At 60.7% G+C, this 13852-nt stretch overlaps 2 protein-coding genes across 13 annotated transcripts in view; both read left to right on the top strand.

The window, feature by feature from the left end:
• Positions 1-4946, top strand: part of TCF20 (transcription factor 20) — a 194143-nt gene extending 189197 nt beyond the window's left edge. For all 11 annotated transcript variants that reach the window (XM_072741057.1, XM_072741058.1, XM_072741060.1 and 8 more), the window contains one exon: positions 3692-4946. Coding sequence is in view for 2 of the 11 variants with exons in the window: in XM_072741060.1 (XP_072597161.1) it covers positions 3692-3709 (18 nt within the window). In the remaining 9 variants the exon portion in view is untranslated. The remainder of the gene's footprint in view (positions 1-3691) is intronic.
• A 3983-nt stretch (positions 4947-8929) lies between these two features.
• CYP2D6 (cytochrome P450 family 2 subfamily D member 6) lies at positions 8930-13682 on the top strand. 2 transcript variants are annotated; one of them, XM_072741064.1, is made up of 9 exons: positions 8930-10047; positions 10687-10858; positions 11264-11416; positions 11514-11674; positions 11955-12131; positions 12284-12425; positions 12548-12798; positions 13191-13332; positions 13428-13682. In XM_072741064.1, exons 1-9 carry the CDS (start codon positions 9859-9861, stop codon positions 13604-13606), a joined length of 1566 nt encoding a protein of 521 aa, XP_072597165.1. In that variant the 5' UTR covers positions 8930-9858; the 3' UTR covers positions 13607-13682. The 2 variants fall into 2 exon arrangements, with proteins under 2 accessions (XP_072597165.1, XP_072597164.1); XM_072741063.1 differs by having other exon boundaries at positions 12611-12798.
• Positions 13683-13852: the final 170 nt, after the last annotated feature.

Consider the following 13852-nt stretch of genomic DNA (forward strand, 5'->3'; position numbering starts at 1 on the left):
TAGGAAAAGAATCATTTGTCGTTGGGTGCCTTTTGTCTTTGTCCTGAATTCCAGCCTGTGTTTGAAAAAAAAAGGTCTGAGCCGTGGGCCTGGTGGGCAGATCTCTGGTTGGAAATTTTAATTTTGTCATTTCCTTCCTCTCCACCCAGCCTTGGGCACCGCCAGCTGACCGCCCTCAGCTCCCACGCGGAGCAGTCAGCTTCATCATTCAGACCTCAGTGTCAGCGTATGGTTCCCGTGTGTACAGAAGACGCTGACACGCTGAGTGGTGAAGTGGCTGACCCATCAGTGTGCGGTCAGTTCCAGTCTGTTGAGGTCAGACTGTAGACCGTTCACTTCTTGGAGGGAAAGGATGGACATACTGCATCCAGTTGTGTCCACCTGCGATGACTTTGTTCATATGCTGTCCCCACAAAGCAGGACCTTTGTCCTGCTTTCTCACTTTAGCTGTCATGCTGAGGGCAGTGGCCTCTGCAGACTGTATGGGGACGGAGTGATCGGGGACGGAGAACGTTTAGTCTCAGGGTCCATTCTAGGGACAGAGCTGCTGTCACTGGGTACCCTGACAGGGCAGGGAAGGGTCACAAGTGCACCTGCTTCTCGCTGCTCTGCTTTCTCACTGAAAGTGCTGTGCAGGCCACTTCATGTTTCTGCTTTCATTTTCTCTGTGAAGAGAAATAGCCGTGGCCAACCTTGTTGAGGATTCAGTTAAGAAATGTCTCTAAGGTGTCCGCACAGCCTGGCATGGGGTAAGGCTTGTGCCAGTTCTGGGGCGCTGGCTCTCGAGGCCTGCTGCTGGCCTGCCGTGCACCACAGGAGCTGGGGGGTCAAGGCTGAAGGTTGAACCCTGCTCCCACCCTAACAGAAAAGCTGGGGGCTGGAGACAGGAAATTTAACCCCTTGTGGCCTCCCCCCAGCGTATGAGGTGCCACAGCTGTCCCTCAGCAGGCCGGCAGTGCCAGAGAGGAAGGTCCTTGGGCAGCCGTGCATCCAGCACGCTGCCTTTCCTCTTTCTGAGCATGAAGAAGTGGGGTGGCGGGCCTGGGGGCTCTGCCCCCCATCTCTGTGACAGGCCCCTCCTGCTCTCTGGGTCTCGGCTTCAGTGTCCCTGCCTCATAGGCCTTCCCTCCTGCGTCCCTGTCTAAATGCCTCCTTCCCATGCCTCAGCCTTCCTCTGCCGATTTGGAATCACTCGTTTGCTCGTGTGCCTCTCCACTAGCCGGTGTGCACTCGTGAGGGAGGACAGGACCCGTGTCTGGCCCTGGCCCAGAGCGTGTACACAGCGGGGCTGGCAGGGTCTGCTTGCGGAGGGCGTGTGCCCAAGGGAAGGAAGCACTCGCCACCCTGCCTGTGCCTCCATCAGTACTGATGCGGGCCCCACCGCGCAGCCCCAGGCCTCAGGGGAGCTGGCCAGGCCAGGCTGGCAGAGGTAGTGGATTCTTGCTGCGCCAGGTTCAGGCCACAGAGGGGACACTGAAGAGGAGGGAAGGTGGGAGTGTGACAGAGAGAGGGAGTCCTGGAAGGCCGTGGCCCCAGGTGAAACCCTGCTCACTGGCAGCCAGACTTCAAGATGCTTTTTTTTTTTTTTAAGATTTTATTTATTTATTCATGAGACAGAGAGGGAGAGAGGCAGAGACACAGGCAGAGGGAGAAGCAAGCTCCATGCAGGGAGCCTGATGCGGGACTCGATCCCGGGCCTCCAGGATCACGCCCTGGGCCGAAGGCGGTGCTAAACCGCTGAGCCACCCAGGCTGCCTCTCGACATGCCTTTTAAAGAGAGTTAGAGACCCCCCGGCCACCTGCTCGCAGCCCACCGTGTGGGTGCCTGGCTCCCTGCCCTGGTGAGACGTGCCCCATACAGTCAGAGGAGACCACGCTGGGCCTGGGGATCAAGGGCAGAATGCTGGGGGCCCAGGCAGAGGACTTTGCTGGCTGGGAGCCCCAGTCCCAACCCCCATCTGCCCCGGGGCTCTGGGTCCCTCAACCTCAGCTTTGTCCTCCCTGAGATGGGGGTCAGGCTTTGGTGTCATCATGAGAGGACTTCTGGGAAACTCCTAGCATAGTGCCTGGCACATGAATTTTCTTCCCGTGCCCTTGAAAAGTGACTCTTGAGAGGTCAGGGTCCTCTAACATTCAAGGGTCTGACACCAGACTGGGGAAAGGTCCTGTTAGGAAGGCTACAGGACGGAGCCCGCACCGGGGCCGCTGTTACGGCCGTAGCAGCCCAGAGCAGCAGGCGTTCCCGTGGCCCCAGCCAGGTCGACCAGGGTGCCAAACGTGCTTCATTGTGAGGTTGGGGGCCTGCTCCTCCAAGCAGTTAGCAGGCTAGGGGTGCAGGCCCAGCACTGTGCCAAGCAGTGTGGGGGAAGCAAGCCCTACCCTGTCCCTCTCTCCACAAACACGACCTTATAGGGGTGCCTGGGCATCTGTCCTCTGTTCATACGGTGTCTGCACCCCCAACAAGATTTTGCCCCTCTCGTTACTTGAGGCATCCTATTAGCTCCCCCCTTACATTTACAGAGGGCCTTTGGTTCTCCCCTCTCCTGGCCAGCAGCCTTCAGCTCAGGGAGACCGGAGCATGGGCCAGGAGGGCCAGGGCGACCTCGGGGGCGCAGAGCCACCTTCACACCTAGGGAAGCCACTCTGTCACTATGGACATCCTGGGAATGGCAGCCGCCTCCTGGGGTTGGCCTCACCCGAGCGGGGGAGCTCTGTCCTGGGTAGTCGTGTTTTCTGCCAAGCAGGAATCCATCTCTTTTGGGCGAGGGCAGTTGTGTGTATATACGGGTGCTTCAAATAGAAGCCGCTTAGCTCCTGCACACAGACCGGCCTTCTGAACCATTTTGCCTGTTAGTAAGTTGTGTGAGAACAGAAAACGGTGGTGCCGCCTGGGTTTTCCTGACGGTTATTTGTTGGAGGAGGGCACCAGAGGGCCCTGAGAAGAAGGGGTGCTCTGATGGGAAGCCGCCGCCACTGCTGGCTTCTTTCTGCTCTGATTGTTCTGCACTGATCCTTGGAAACTGCTGTGTCCTCTGAGACTCTGCGCACAGAGAGACCCATGAAGTTCTCTGAGGAGGCCCTCGGTCAACCCCACTGCCCCACGTGGGTCGTCAGGATCGTCTTTCCTACCCGGAGCCTGGGCTGGAAGAGGAGCCAGTGCAGGGGACGCCGGGGGAGCCTCAGAGGAGGGCCCTGGCCCTGCCGCCCGAGCTCGCCAAAGAGTGTTCTTTGTTGAGTGTGAAGGATGCACTCTTGTCAAGCAGCTGTGGTGGGGTTGTGAGCCGGGGCTTCCACAGATCGCCTGGGTGCTCAGCCACTTCTGTGAGGACCGCCCCGTGCTCCCCAAAGTGCTGAGCCCCCTGGCAGGCCCCTGGTGGTGGGTCCTGAGCAGGGGTCACCTCGAGAGCTGCCCGACTCTGGGGCCACCCCACCAGGATGGCCGGGAGCTCTTTCCTGGTCTCTGCTGCTTCCGTGCACTGGGGCCATTGGCAGTGCAGGTGGCCGTGTCCCTGCTGCCCTCCACCGTGCTCCCAGTCGGGGCCACACAGCGGCTCCACTGCAGGTCTTGGGGGTCTCCCACCTAATAGCACACTTGCAGGGGGTTCTGCACCTGCCGGACCCCCAGAGCGGGGGCTGTTGGCTCTAGGCTTCGCGGAGGTTCCCAGCACCCAGTGTCGCTTCTGTCTTCCAGGTGAGACTGTGGAGATGAGAGGTGGTGGACACTCGCGATGGAAGGAACCGTCCTGCTGTGCGGCCCCGCCCTGCCCACCCCGCCCCGCCAGCACCTCCTCCCTAAGTCCTTACATCACACCCAAACCGTGACACCACAGGAAAGAAAGACCCAAGAAGTTGGAATGGCTGTTTCCATGGACACAATCTCCATAGTGACAATGTGGGGGGAGGGGGGAGGGGTGGGCTGATGGGAAGGGGGGGTGAAAGGGTGGGATAAAAATATATATATATAAATCTATTTTTAGTCTGGAAAGACTTTGTTTAAATGAAAGGTGCGCTATCCCTTTTGATTCTATTTTAAAATTCTCTAGTTAAAGAACTCCAAATTTGTTCCAATAACAGTGAAATTTAAGTGTGAAATTGAACAAGCTGGTCTCATAAAGGACAGGGTGTGGCTTTGATCCTTAGCCTGCCTCACACCGGTTCAGAGAGCTGCAGACCCAGGGCTGAAAGCAGACAAACCACACCAGAACCATCCTTTGTCATTAATTTGTCTCAAAGTGGGAAGGTTTGGGGGCCGGGGGGGAGGGTGATGTGGGGATGGTCCGTGTTTTCAAGAGTGGGGGAATGATGTTTAAACACAAAAATAAATTTTTTTCGTTTCCAGAAACACTATTTATTTATTATTTTTAAAATTTTTATCTTTTTGGGGGGTGAAATTGGCAGATGTCCCAAGGTCACAGCTATGTCCTGGATCACTGTGGCCGGTGAGAACCTCAAGCGCCCCACTAAGCACGCGCGGCAGGCAGGGTCGGGGGTGGCCCACATCTGGCTCGCTCCTGGCCTCCGAGCCCTGCCCCCCAGACAGAAGGTCAGGACAGGAAGTCTAAGCTGTAGGAATCGACACGGGAGGGACTGCGTCTGCCGAGCGACCAATGTGGGTTACGCTGACCAGGAATACCCAGTTAACCCTTTTTTTTTTTTGCTTTCATTTTTATAAAGGAAAGGGGGCCTGTCCGGTGAGCAGCCCCACGCTACATGATTCTTTATGTTGTATTGTTTTGTTTTGTTTTGTAAATTGTATAATTTTTAAATATCTGAGTTTTAAAAAAAAGAAGAAAAAAGTACAAAAAAAATTCTTGTTAAGGCCTTAAGAAGGGGTTAGTGCATCTTTCAGGGGTCACTCTGCCGTGGGGATAAAATAGCTGTTTCACAAACAGTTTTATTTAAAAAACAAAAAAAATCAAAAAATAATAAACTTCATTTTAACCTTGTTTCCTTTTTTTTGTTTAATATAAAGCAAACGCGCGTCTCTTCATCCTCCCACCGCAGCCCCGAAGGTGGCTTTGCCCCCCTGCAGAGCAGCCCCCTAGCCCGCCCCCCGCCCCCCACCGCACCCGCACCCGCACCTGCACCTGGCGGTCCTCGCAGCTGCAGGGCCTGAAGAGAAGCGAACCCAGGGCCCCTCTGCGCGGCTCCGCCCGGGTGGGTGGAACTCAGCCAGGGTGTGGGGACGGTCAGATTTACTTAAGTTGGTATGAGGACATATTTCCAATCAACATTAATTTTAAAGGTTATAAAAAAATAATGCAATGTTAATGGACTTTTCTAGCAAACAGAAATACTGGAAGGAATGTTGTGAAGTAGAAATAAGCAATTATAAATGAGTTCTTGTGTGCTCATCAATTTGGGGCTGCAGAAATGGCAGATTAATTCTGTTTTAATGGCTCCATCAAGCAGCGCGGCCCATTTCTCATCTCCCTCACCAGGATGGAGGCGTGGGTGGGTGTGCTGCGCGGGCCACGGGACCTGCATAGCAATGCCGGCTTCTTGAGCTGTGTGGCTTTCCGTCTGCTCTTGACTTGGCATTAACACAGTTCAAGTGAAATTGATAGATTTCAGGTGTCAGGGGCTAAACCACAAAACTTGAAAAATATGTATCTTGAGGAAAATATTTTCCTGACAGCAAATGATTCTTTGTCATCCTGCTTTCCTTCTTCTGTCCCCTTCTGACTTGCTGATGATCCTTGATTCCGAAATGACCATTGGCGGCCGTGGCCACACCCCTTCCTGTCTCCTGCCTCAACTGCATTTCAGCTCCCACAGCTCTTAAGCTCTCTGTATTTTTCCCCCATAGGCTTTTTAAGAGCAATCTGAAGTTCACAGCCCTGTTGAGCACAAGTCCCAGAACCCTCCCCAGTAGCCCCTGCTCCCCCGCCACCACCCACCCCTAGTTACCGCCCCCCACCCCGCAATCCTACTGCACTGACACCCATAGCATTAGGGATCATCCTTGGTGTTACACGTTCTGTGGGTTCAGACTAGTGCGTGCACCCCCCGTTCCAGTGTCACACAGTCGCCCCACTGCCCCAGAGCTCCTCAGCGCTCGGCCTGCCCTCCCACCTCCTGATCGTCACGTGGCTGGAATCCTACAGTGCGTGGCCTTGTCAGGGGCCTCCTTCACTCAGTGATATTTAAGGGTCCCCCACATCTTGGTGGCTTGGTAGCTCGTTTCTTTTTAGTACCGAAGAATTGTTCGGATGTCCTACTGTTTGCTCACCTCTCCAGAGACATCTTGGTTGCTTCCAAGTTTTGGCGATTGTGAATAAAGCTGCTACAATTATCTGTGTGCAGATTTTTTTTTTTTTAATTTTTATTTATTTATGATAGGAACACAGTGAGAGAGAGAGAGGCAGAGACACAGGCAGAGGGAGAAGCAGGCTCCATGCACCGGGAGCCCGACGTGGGATTCGATCCCGGATCTCCAGGATCGCGCCCTGGGCCAAAGGCAGGTGCCAAACCGCTGCGCCACCCAGGGATCCCTGTGTGCAGATTTTTGTGTGGACATCGGTTCTCAACGCCTCTGGGTCAGTGTCACGTAAAAAGGTTGCGTTTTGTCAGGAGTCACGGAGCTGACTTGTGCGTCCCCACAAGCAGTGACCTGTGGCCCCACATCCTCACCAGGATTTGATGGTGGCAGTGTCTGGATTTTGGCCATGCTAATAGGTACGCAGTGGTGATTTTTATATATGTAATTTTTAATTGTAGTTAAAGACGTGAAATTTACCATCTGAACCAGTGAGTGTGCAGCTCGGGAGGCGTTAAGTACATTCACACTGTTGCGCGACGGGTCTGCAGAACCATTTGTCTGCCGAGCCGGAGCCCTGTACCCTGAAATCACCCCCGGGAGGCGGGCCCTGCCTCTCTGCTGCCCCCACCGCCGCGCCCACCCTGGCCGGGCCCTGGCCACTGGGCAGGAAGCCCCAGCGCCTCCCCTGGATCCTCCCCCCGGGTTGGGCCATGTGCAGGGAGAGGTCTAGACCCGATGCAGGGTCCACTTCCTTTCTGCTCCCGGGAAGGAGGGGGAGTTGGGGGGCTTCCTCCACGGGCTGCTGTGCCTCCGGGAGGGGGAGGGGCAGGATGAGCGACGTTCCCGCACCCTCAGGGGTGCCCAGGCCCTCTACCTGCTTGCGGGGGACGGGGTGGAGTGGGGGTCGGCGGGTGCAGGGCAGCCGTGTTGCTGCGTCCCTCCCCGACAGGACCCTGCCCTGCACAGGCAGACCCCAGTGACACGAGGGGCCCCCAGGAGCGCTAGCTCTTGCTTCACTGGAGCAGCGGCGCCACCCGGCGGGGGTCAGCCCGGTGTGTCTCTAATAAACCCCAGTAATTTACGCGCTGGCCCTTAGAGATGTTTACATCCAAACAGCACAAATTTTGTAATGGACCCTAGTGCTGCCCTGGGACTTCGACCTCCTGGCACGACCTGAGACCCATCGCGGCATGTCGGGGACCTTGAAGCTGCAATTGCACAATGATGGCAAAAATCCACAGGCCTCGTGACGGCTTGTTTGCCCTATGGCTGCCGCATCCTGGGCCCCGGGGAGGCACTGCCCTCCCTAACCCCATGGGGGTGACTGGGGAAGGCAACCAAAACCACCGGCAGATAAGGGCCATTTGTCCAAGGCCAGCAGGCGACAGGACACGGGGCCTCCCGCCCTCGGTGCCAGCACCACCGTCCGGCAGCCCCCAGAGCCGCCCCGCTGCCACGCACCTGCCGCGCAGGAGCCTGCAGTGGCGCTTTGGTCCCCCTGCCAGGTCACCTTGGAGTGCAGCGGGTCCTGCTCCAGCCTGGGGCCCTGTCCCCCCTTCCCATGCCTCCCCTGGGTCCTGAGCACCCGGAGCAGGGTCCCCGTTATCTTCCCACTGTGTGGCAGTCCTTAGCCCAGTGCCTAGCATGTGGCACCTCCAGCGCTGGCAGGAAGAGCCCAAGGCCACCAGGTGCTTGGCCGAGGCAAGGTGCAGGCAAGGTGCAGGCAAGGTGCAGGCAAGGCCCGGCCGGGCCTGGAGGTGGGCCTTCTGCTGGGAGAGTGGGGCTCTGGGCAGCCCTAGGGGAGCCGCTTCCACAGACCCGCGGCTGCAAACTGGTGAAAGCCCGTGGCCACACCCCCAGTTGCCACCTCTGAATCGAGTATGAGGAGGCACCGGGAAGATCCTGGTCCCCTTACCTTGTCCTCTTACTGTGGGGGAGGGAGGGAGAAGGGGGAGATTCAGGGCGCGGGGAGGGGGGGGGTGCCTCCTCCGGGCCCTGCATCAGCGGGGGGGAGAGAATACTCCAGCTGCTTCCAGGATGAGAGTGGGCTGCACCCCTGGGGTGGGTGCGGGGCTTGACCCCCAGGGAAAGCCTTCTCCCCACCCTCTGGGTTCTACCTCATTGGAGGGAGTTTTGGCCTCACTCATTTAGCCCTTCAGCCTCAATTCCCACCCCTTTGGTTGTTGAGGAAGGAGCGGGGCCTGGCGGGGCGAGGTCACCCCCGGACTTGGAGGGGCAGCAGGGCTGAGCAGGAGGAAGGGTGTGGGGGCCGCGGGCACTGGTGCGGGGGGCACAGAGGCCGCATCTTCCCTGCAAAGGACCGCAAAGTTGGGTGGAAGGGACGGGGCTGGGCCAGGGGCACTGGCAGGGGGGGAGAGGGGGTGGCCCGGGGGTGGGGGGGCAGCCTGAGAAGCCTGTCCCTGTGCTCCTTGGGGCACGCCTGTGAGGGTGTAAAGAAATTGTGTCCCGCTTCGTCGCCCCTCGTCCCCTCGTCTTCCAGAATGGGTCTGAGCAGCTGACATTCGAGGGCAGGAGGAGGAGGAGGCAGGCGCACCCCGCAGAGGCCTGGGGCACATGTCCTCTCCAGGCCACCCTCCACCTAAGTGGCAGCAGCCCAGCCGCGGGTCCCCGAGTCAGGCAAGTGGGCAGGCACGAAGGAGGGGCATCACGGGTGACACCAGGAGGTCCGAGGACCAGTTGGGAGCGAATCTGGGAAGGAGCTCCGGGGCATTGAACTGGCCCATCTGGGTGACCGGGGAGCCCTGAAAACAGCCCCGCTGCCCCCCCGACCCCCAACGCACCCTCACCGGGCCATGCCAGCCCCAAGGAAGCCGCTTGCCACCACCGCAGGCAGCCTCCGGGCAGCCCCTGGGGACCAGGGACCTTGGCGCTGGCTCCCAGAGTGTGGGTGTGTACGTGCGTGCCCGTGATCGTGTGTCAGTCCTGTGGGTCGTGTCGGTAAATGTGTGAGCGCTTTGTGGTTGCGTGGTTCCATGAGTGTGAACTCGTGTGAAGTGAGACAACGCTGAGAACGTCACCCCCCCACAGTCCCTCTGAGGCTGTGACATCCCCACGGCACTGGGCAAGTGCTAATAACAAACTTGGAGGTAAAACCGCACAGGAGGAGGCAGGTAACGTGAGAAGGCGAGAACGCGTCCCCGGAGACAAGGCTGTGACCACGTTGCGGGGCGTGAGCCTAACATGACGGGTGGTGGCAGGATCAAGTCCAGGGACCCCGGGATTCTCCCCGGGGCCTGTCGCAGAGCTGCAGCGTCGGGCTGAAGGTGAGCCTCTCCCTGCCCCTGACCCCACTACTGTGGGTGAACACCTGAGTGCAGTGGGCACAGGACTCCTGTGGTCACCCCTGCACCTGAACTCCCCTGCACCTGACCCCCCCACCCCCGCGCCCTCTGGCAGCACTGTCACCCTGACATATTGACTCAGGGCAAAGGCCAGTCTCAGCTCCCTTTAGAAAGTGAGGCCAGGCAGGTTGAGCGGACAGTGCGGGGAGAGCACCCTGGCTGGCCGGCCCCAGGTCCCTGGTGTGGTGAGGGACACCGGCGTGCCCCACGAGCCCAGTGGGCACTGAGACAGCTATGGGGCTGCTGACCGGGGACACGCTGGGGCCCCTGGCCGTAGCCGTGGCCATCTTCCTGCTCCTGGTAGACCTGATGCACCGGCGCAGGCGCTGGGCCACACGCTACCCGCCGGGCCCCTTGCCAGTGCCCATGGTGGGCAACCTGCTGCAGATGGACTTCCAGGAACCAATCTGCTACTTCAGCCAGGTAAGGAAGGTGGGGGGCAGCAGAGACCTGGGGACCCCCTAGCAGCAGACCGTGGGTGGCAGGTGGAGCTTCAGGCTGCACAAGGAGATGGGAAGATGATGTCCAGGGCCTGCAGGACCAATTGGATTTTCCAATCAAAGGTCAGAGAGAACCAAGGCCTGGAATGGAGTGTGGCCTTGGCGGTGGATTTGAGAGCTAGTTGGGCAGCCCTTAAATTATGTGACCTGGGTCCCTTCTGGTTCCTTCAGGAGGAAAAGTCGTGAGAATAGGGGAAGGAATTCTGGACGGGGGAACCCCATCTCAGTCAGGAAACCGGGGCTAACATAGGTACAATGACAGGTACAACTCTAGCCGCTGTGGGTTCTTGAGCCTCAGTTTCTTCACTTGTAGAATGGGATCCTAACATGGCCCACTGACAATTTTGGCGACCTTTGCAAAGTCAGAGCTAAGAAGAGGTCTGATCCAGCAGCAGCCCCTCCTCCCTAGAGAGTGTGACCCCGGGGTCACGGGGCCAGATCTGGCCCTTGCACCAGAGTGCTGCTGGCCCCAGGGGTGCCCCAAGGCTAGCACCCCGAGACTGGGGGCCTGCAGCCTGGTGGGGACCGAACTTGACCCCCGCCCTCCACCCGTGGCCTGCAGCTGCAGGGCCGCTTCGGAAACGTGTTCAGCCTGGAGCTGGCCTGGACGCCGGTGGTCGTGCTCAACGGCCTGGAGGCCGTGCGCGAGGCCCTGGTGCACCGCAGCGAGGACACTGCCGACCGCCCACCTATGGCGATCTATGACCACCTGGGTTTCGGGCCAGAATCCCAAGGCAAGCGGCGGAGGGGCGCAGCCCCGGGCCTGGCGGGGATGGGCCAGCAGCGACAAGCCCCGCGGGGCCACGCAGGGCAGGATGGTGGCGCGCACGGCAGGGAAGAGGCAGCAACCTCGGAGGGGCGGCAGGTGGAGGAAGGAGTGGGCGCCGGTGCCGGGTGGGTGGCGGCAGGATGAGGGCGGGCCCAGGGCCCGTGGGAGCGGGAGAGGTCCTGGGGCGGGCGGGAATGAGGACCCAGTCGGTGGGGCGAGCCGAGAAGCGCCGGCGAGCAACGCGGGCAGAGACCTGTCCCCTGCGAGTGGGCGCGATTTAGTGGCGGGGGGGGGGGGGGGGGGGGGGAGCCCCCGAGGCCCCGCCCCGCCGCGGAGCCCCGCCCACGGTCCGCCCCTCGCCCGCCCCCAGGGTTGTTCCTGGCGCGCTACGGGCGCGCGTGGCGCGAGCAGCGGCGCTTCTCGCTGTCCACCCTGCGCAACTTCGGCCTGGGCAGGAAGTCCCTGGAGCAGTGGGTGACCGAGGAGGCCTCGTGCCTCTGCGCGGCCTTCGCCGAGCAGGCGGGTGAGCGGCGCGGCGCAGGCCCCGGGGCGCGGGGATGTGCGGCGGGGGGGGGGGCGGGGGGGGGAGGCGAGCGCGGACCCGCCCGCTGCGCCCGCAGGACGCCCCTTCAGCCCCGCCGCGCTGCTGAACAAGGCGGTGAGCAACGTGATCTCGTCGCTCACCTACGGGCGCCGCTTCGAGTACGACGACCCGCGGCTGCTCCAGCTGCTGGAGCTCAGCCAGCAGGCGCTGAAGCAGGACTCCGGCTTCCTGCGTGAGGTGCGCGGCGGGGAGCCCCAGGGAGGAGCGCGTGCGCGGGCTGGGGTCGCGGGCGGGGCGGTGGGGCACCTGCGCCTCCATCGGAAGCCGCCAGAGCCCCCGAGATCTAGAGGCGAGATTGATCCTTCAGGGGTCCCCGGGGCCAGGAAAGAGGATCGAGGCGGACTTAGGGCGGAACCGGGTCAACGGGGCTGGGGGGGGGACACCCTGGAGGCGGCGGGGACCAGACTGCTCGCGGCGAGCCCCTGAGCACAGGCAGGGCCCAATCTGCGCCCCGCAGGCCCTGAACTCCATCCCCGTGCTCCTGCACATCCCGGGACTGGCCAGCAAGGTCTTCTCAGCGCAGAAGGCCTTCATAACCCTGACAAATGAAATGATCCAGGAGCACAGGAAGACCCGGGACCCCACCCAGCCACCCCGACACCTGATCGACGCCTTCGTGGATGAGATAGAAAAAGTGAGGTGTCCGGGACAATGGTTGCGGGATGAGGGCCCCAAGAACCAAGGCCCACGAAGGTGGGGCCGTGTATCACCCAGTGGGTGCAGGGCGGGAGGCCATCTGGGGGCTCTCTCCCTCTGCCCCAGAGCTCACCCTCTCACATGGCCTAGGCCAAAGGGAACCCCAAGACCAGCTTCAATGAGGAGAACCTGTGCATGGTGACCTCTGACCTGTTCATCGCTGGGATGGTGTCTACCTCAATCACGCTGACCTGGGCCCTCCTGCTCATGATCCTGCACCCGGACGTGCAGCGTGAGCCCAGGGATGGGGGAGGGAGAGGATGGACAGCCTGGGGTCCCTTGAGCTTGGTTTGGCCCCCAGAAGCTCCGAGTGGAGGCTGGGACGTGGCTCAGAGGTAAGAGCTGCCTCCATAGGCGTCAGACGTCGGAGTCCAGACCCCTGGGTTCTGATCACTGTGGGGATGCTTGTGTGTCCAGGACGTGTCCAGCAGGAGATAGATGAGGTGATAGGGCGGGAGCAGCCACCAGAGATGGGAGACCAGACCCGTATGCCCTTCACCGTGGCCGTGATCCATGAGGTGCAGCGTTTTGGGGACATCGTCCCACTCGGTGTGCCCCACATGACGTCCCGAGACACTGAAGTGCAGGGCTTCCTCATCCCCAAGGTAGGTCTGCAGGCCTCCCTCTCCCGTGGTCACAGCCTGATGCTGGGGGTGGGGGGCAGCTGGGGGGACAGGGAGGAGAGCAGAGGCTGGGCCAGCCCCGCCCCTTGTCCCTTTAGAGCTGACAGGCCGCTGGGGAAGACAGGCTGAAATGTGCCACAGCATGCTGGAGGAGCCTGTGCACAGGGACGGGTGGCCATGTGGGCACCCGTGGGTGGGGAGTCCCTTAGCCCTGCCATGGGGACAGAGAGGGTGCCGAGAAGCTTCTGGGGCCAAGGGGTTATTCAAAGGGTCCAGGAGTGCGCCAGGCAGAGTGTGTGCCCATGCATGTTTGGTGGCAGGGGCCCGGGCATCCCGTGGCCCAGACCCCACCCACGCCAGGCATCTTCTGCCAGGGGACGACACTCATCACCAACCTGTCGTCAGTGCTAAAGGACGAGAAGGTCTGGAAGAAGCCCTTCCGCTTCTACCCCGAGCACTTCCTGGACGCCCAGGGCCACTTTGTCAAGCAGGAGGCCTTCATGCCCTTCTCTGCAGGTGCGCGGGTGCGCGGCTCGCCGACCCCTCCCGAGGGAGTCTTGGAGGCTGGGGCCTGGCGCCGGGCTTACTGGGCGCTCCTTCCCCACCCGCAGGCCGCCGCGTCTGCCTCGGGGAGCCCCTGGCCCGCATGGAGCTCTTCCTCTTCTTCACCTGCCTCCTGCAGCGCTTCAGCTTTTCAGTGCCTGCTGGGCAGCCCCAGCCCAGCGACCACGGGGTCTTCACCTTCCTGAAGGTTCCAGCCCCCTTCCAGCTCTGTGTGGAGCCTCGCTAGGGGCAGGAACCCCTCCCCCCGCCACCCAGCTCCTCAGCAGGGGCCCGAGGTACAATAAACCAGTTTGGTGGCTCCATCCCGGCTTCCAAGTCCCTCAGGGCCCTCTGACCAGCCGCCGGTGGCAAAGGGGGGCCATAGCGGCCTCCCCAGACCCAGCCCTGACCCCGGCCTGCTCCATCCCTATCTTGGACAGATGAGGTCTGCCGAGGGTCAGAAGATGGAAGCTCACCCCCTAGTTGCCCACAG

This window comes from Vulpes vulpes, chromosome 16 (genome assembly GCF_048418805.1).
Source record: "Vulpes vulpes isolate BD-2025 chromosome 16, VulVul3, whole genome shotgun sequence".
In the NCBI taxonomy this organism is placed as follows: domain Eukaryota; kingdom Metazoa; phylum Chordata; class Mammalia; order Carnivora; family Canidae; genus Vulpes; species Vulpes vulpes.

Excerpts from the sequence above, each read along its gene's own strand:
- CYP2D6 (XM_072741064.1), top strand. The coding sequence starts at position 9,859 with ATGGGGCTGCTGACCGGGGACACGCTGGGGCCCCTGGCCGTAGCCGTG. Across the intron at positions 10,859-11,263 it reads TTTCGGGCCAGAATCCCAAG|GGTTGTTCCTGGCGCGCTAC; the intron begins GCAAGCGGCGGA and ends GCCCGCCCCCAG. Across the intron at positions 12,426-12,547 it reads CCTGCACCCGGACGTGCAGC|GCGTCAGACGTCGGAGTCCA; the intron begins GTGAGCCCAGGG and ends CTGCCTCCATAG.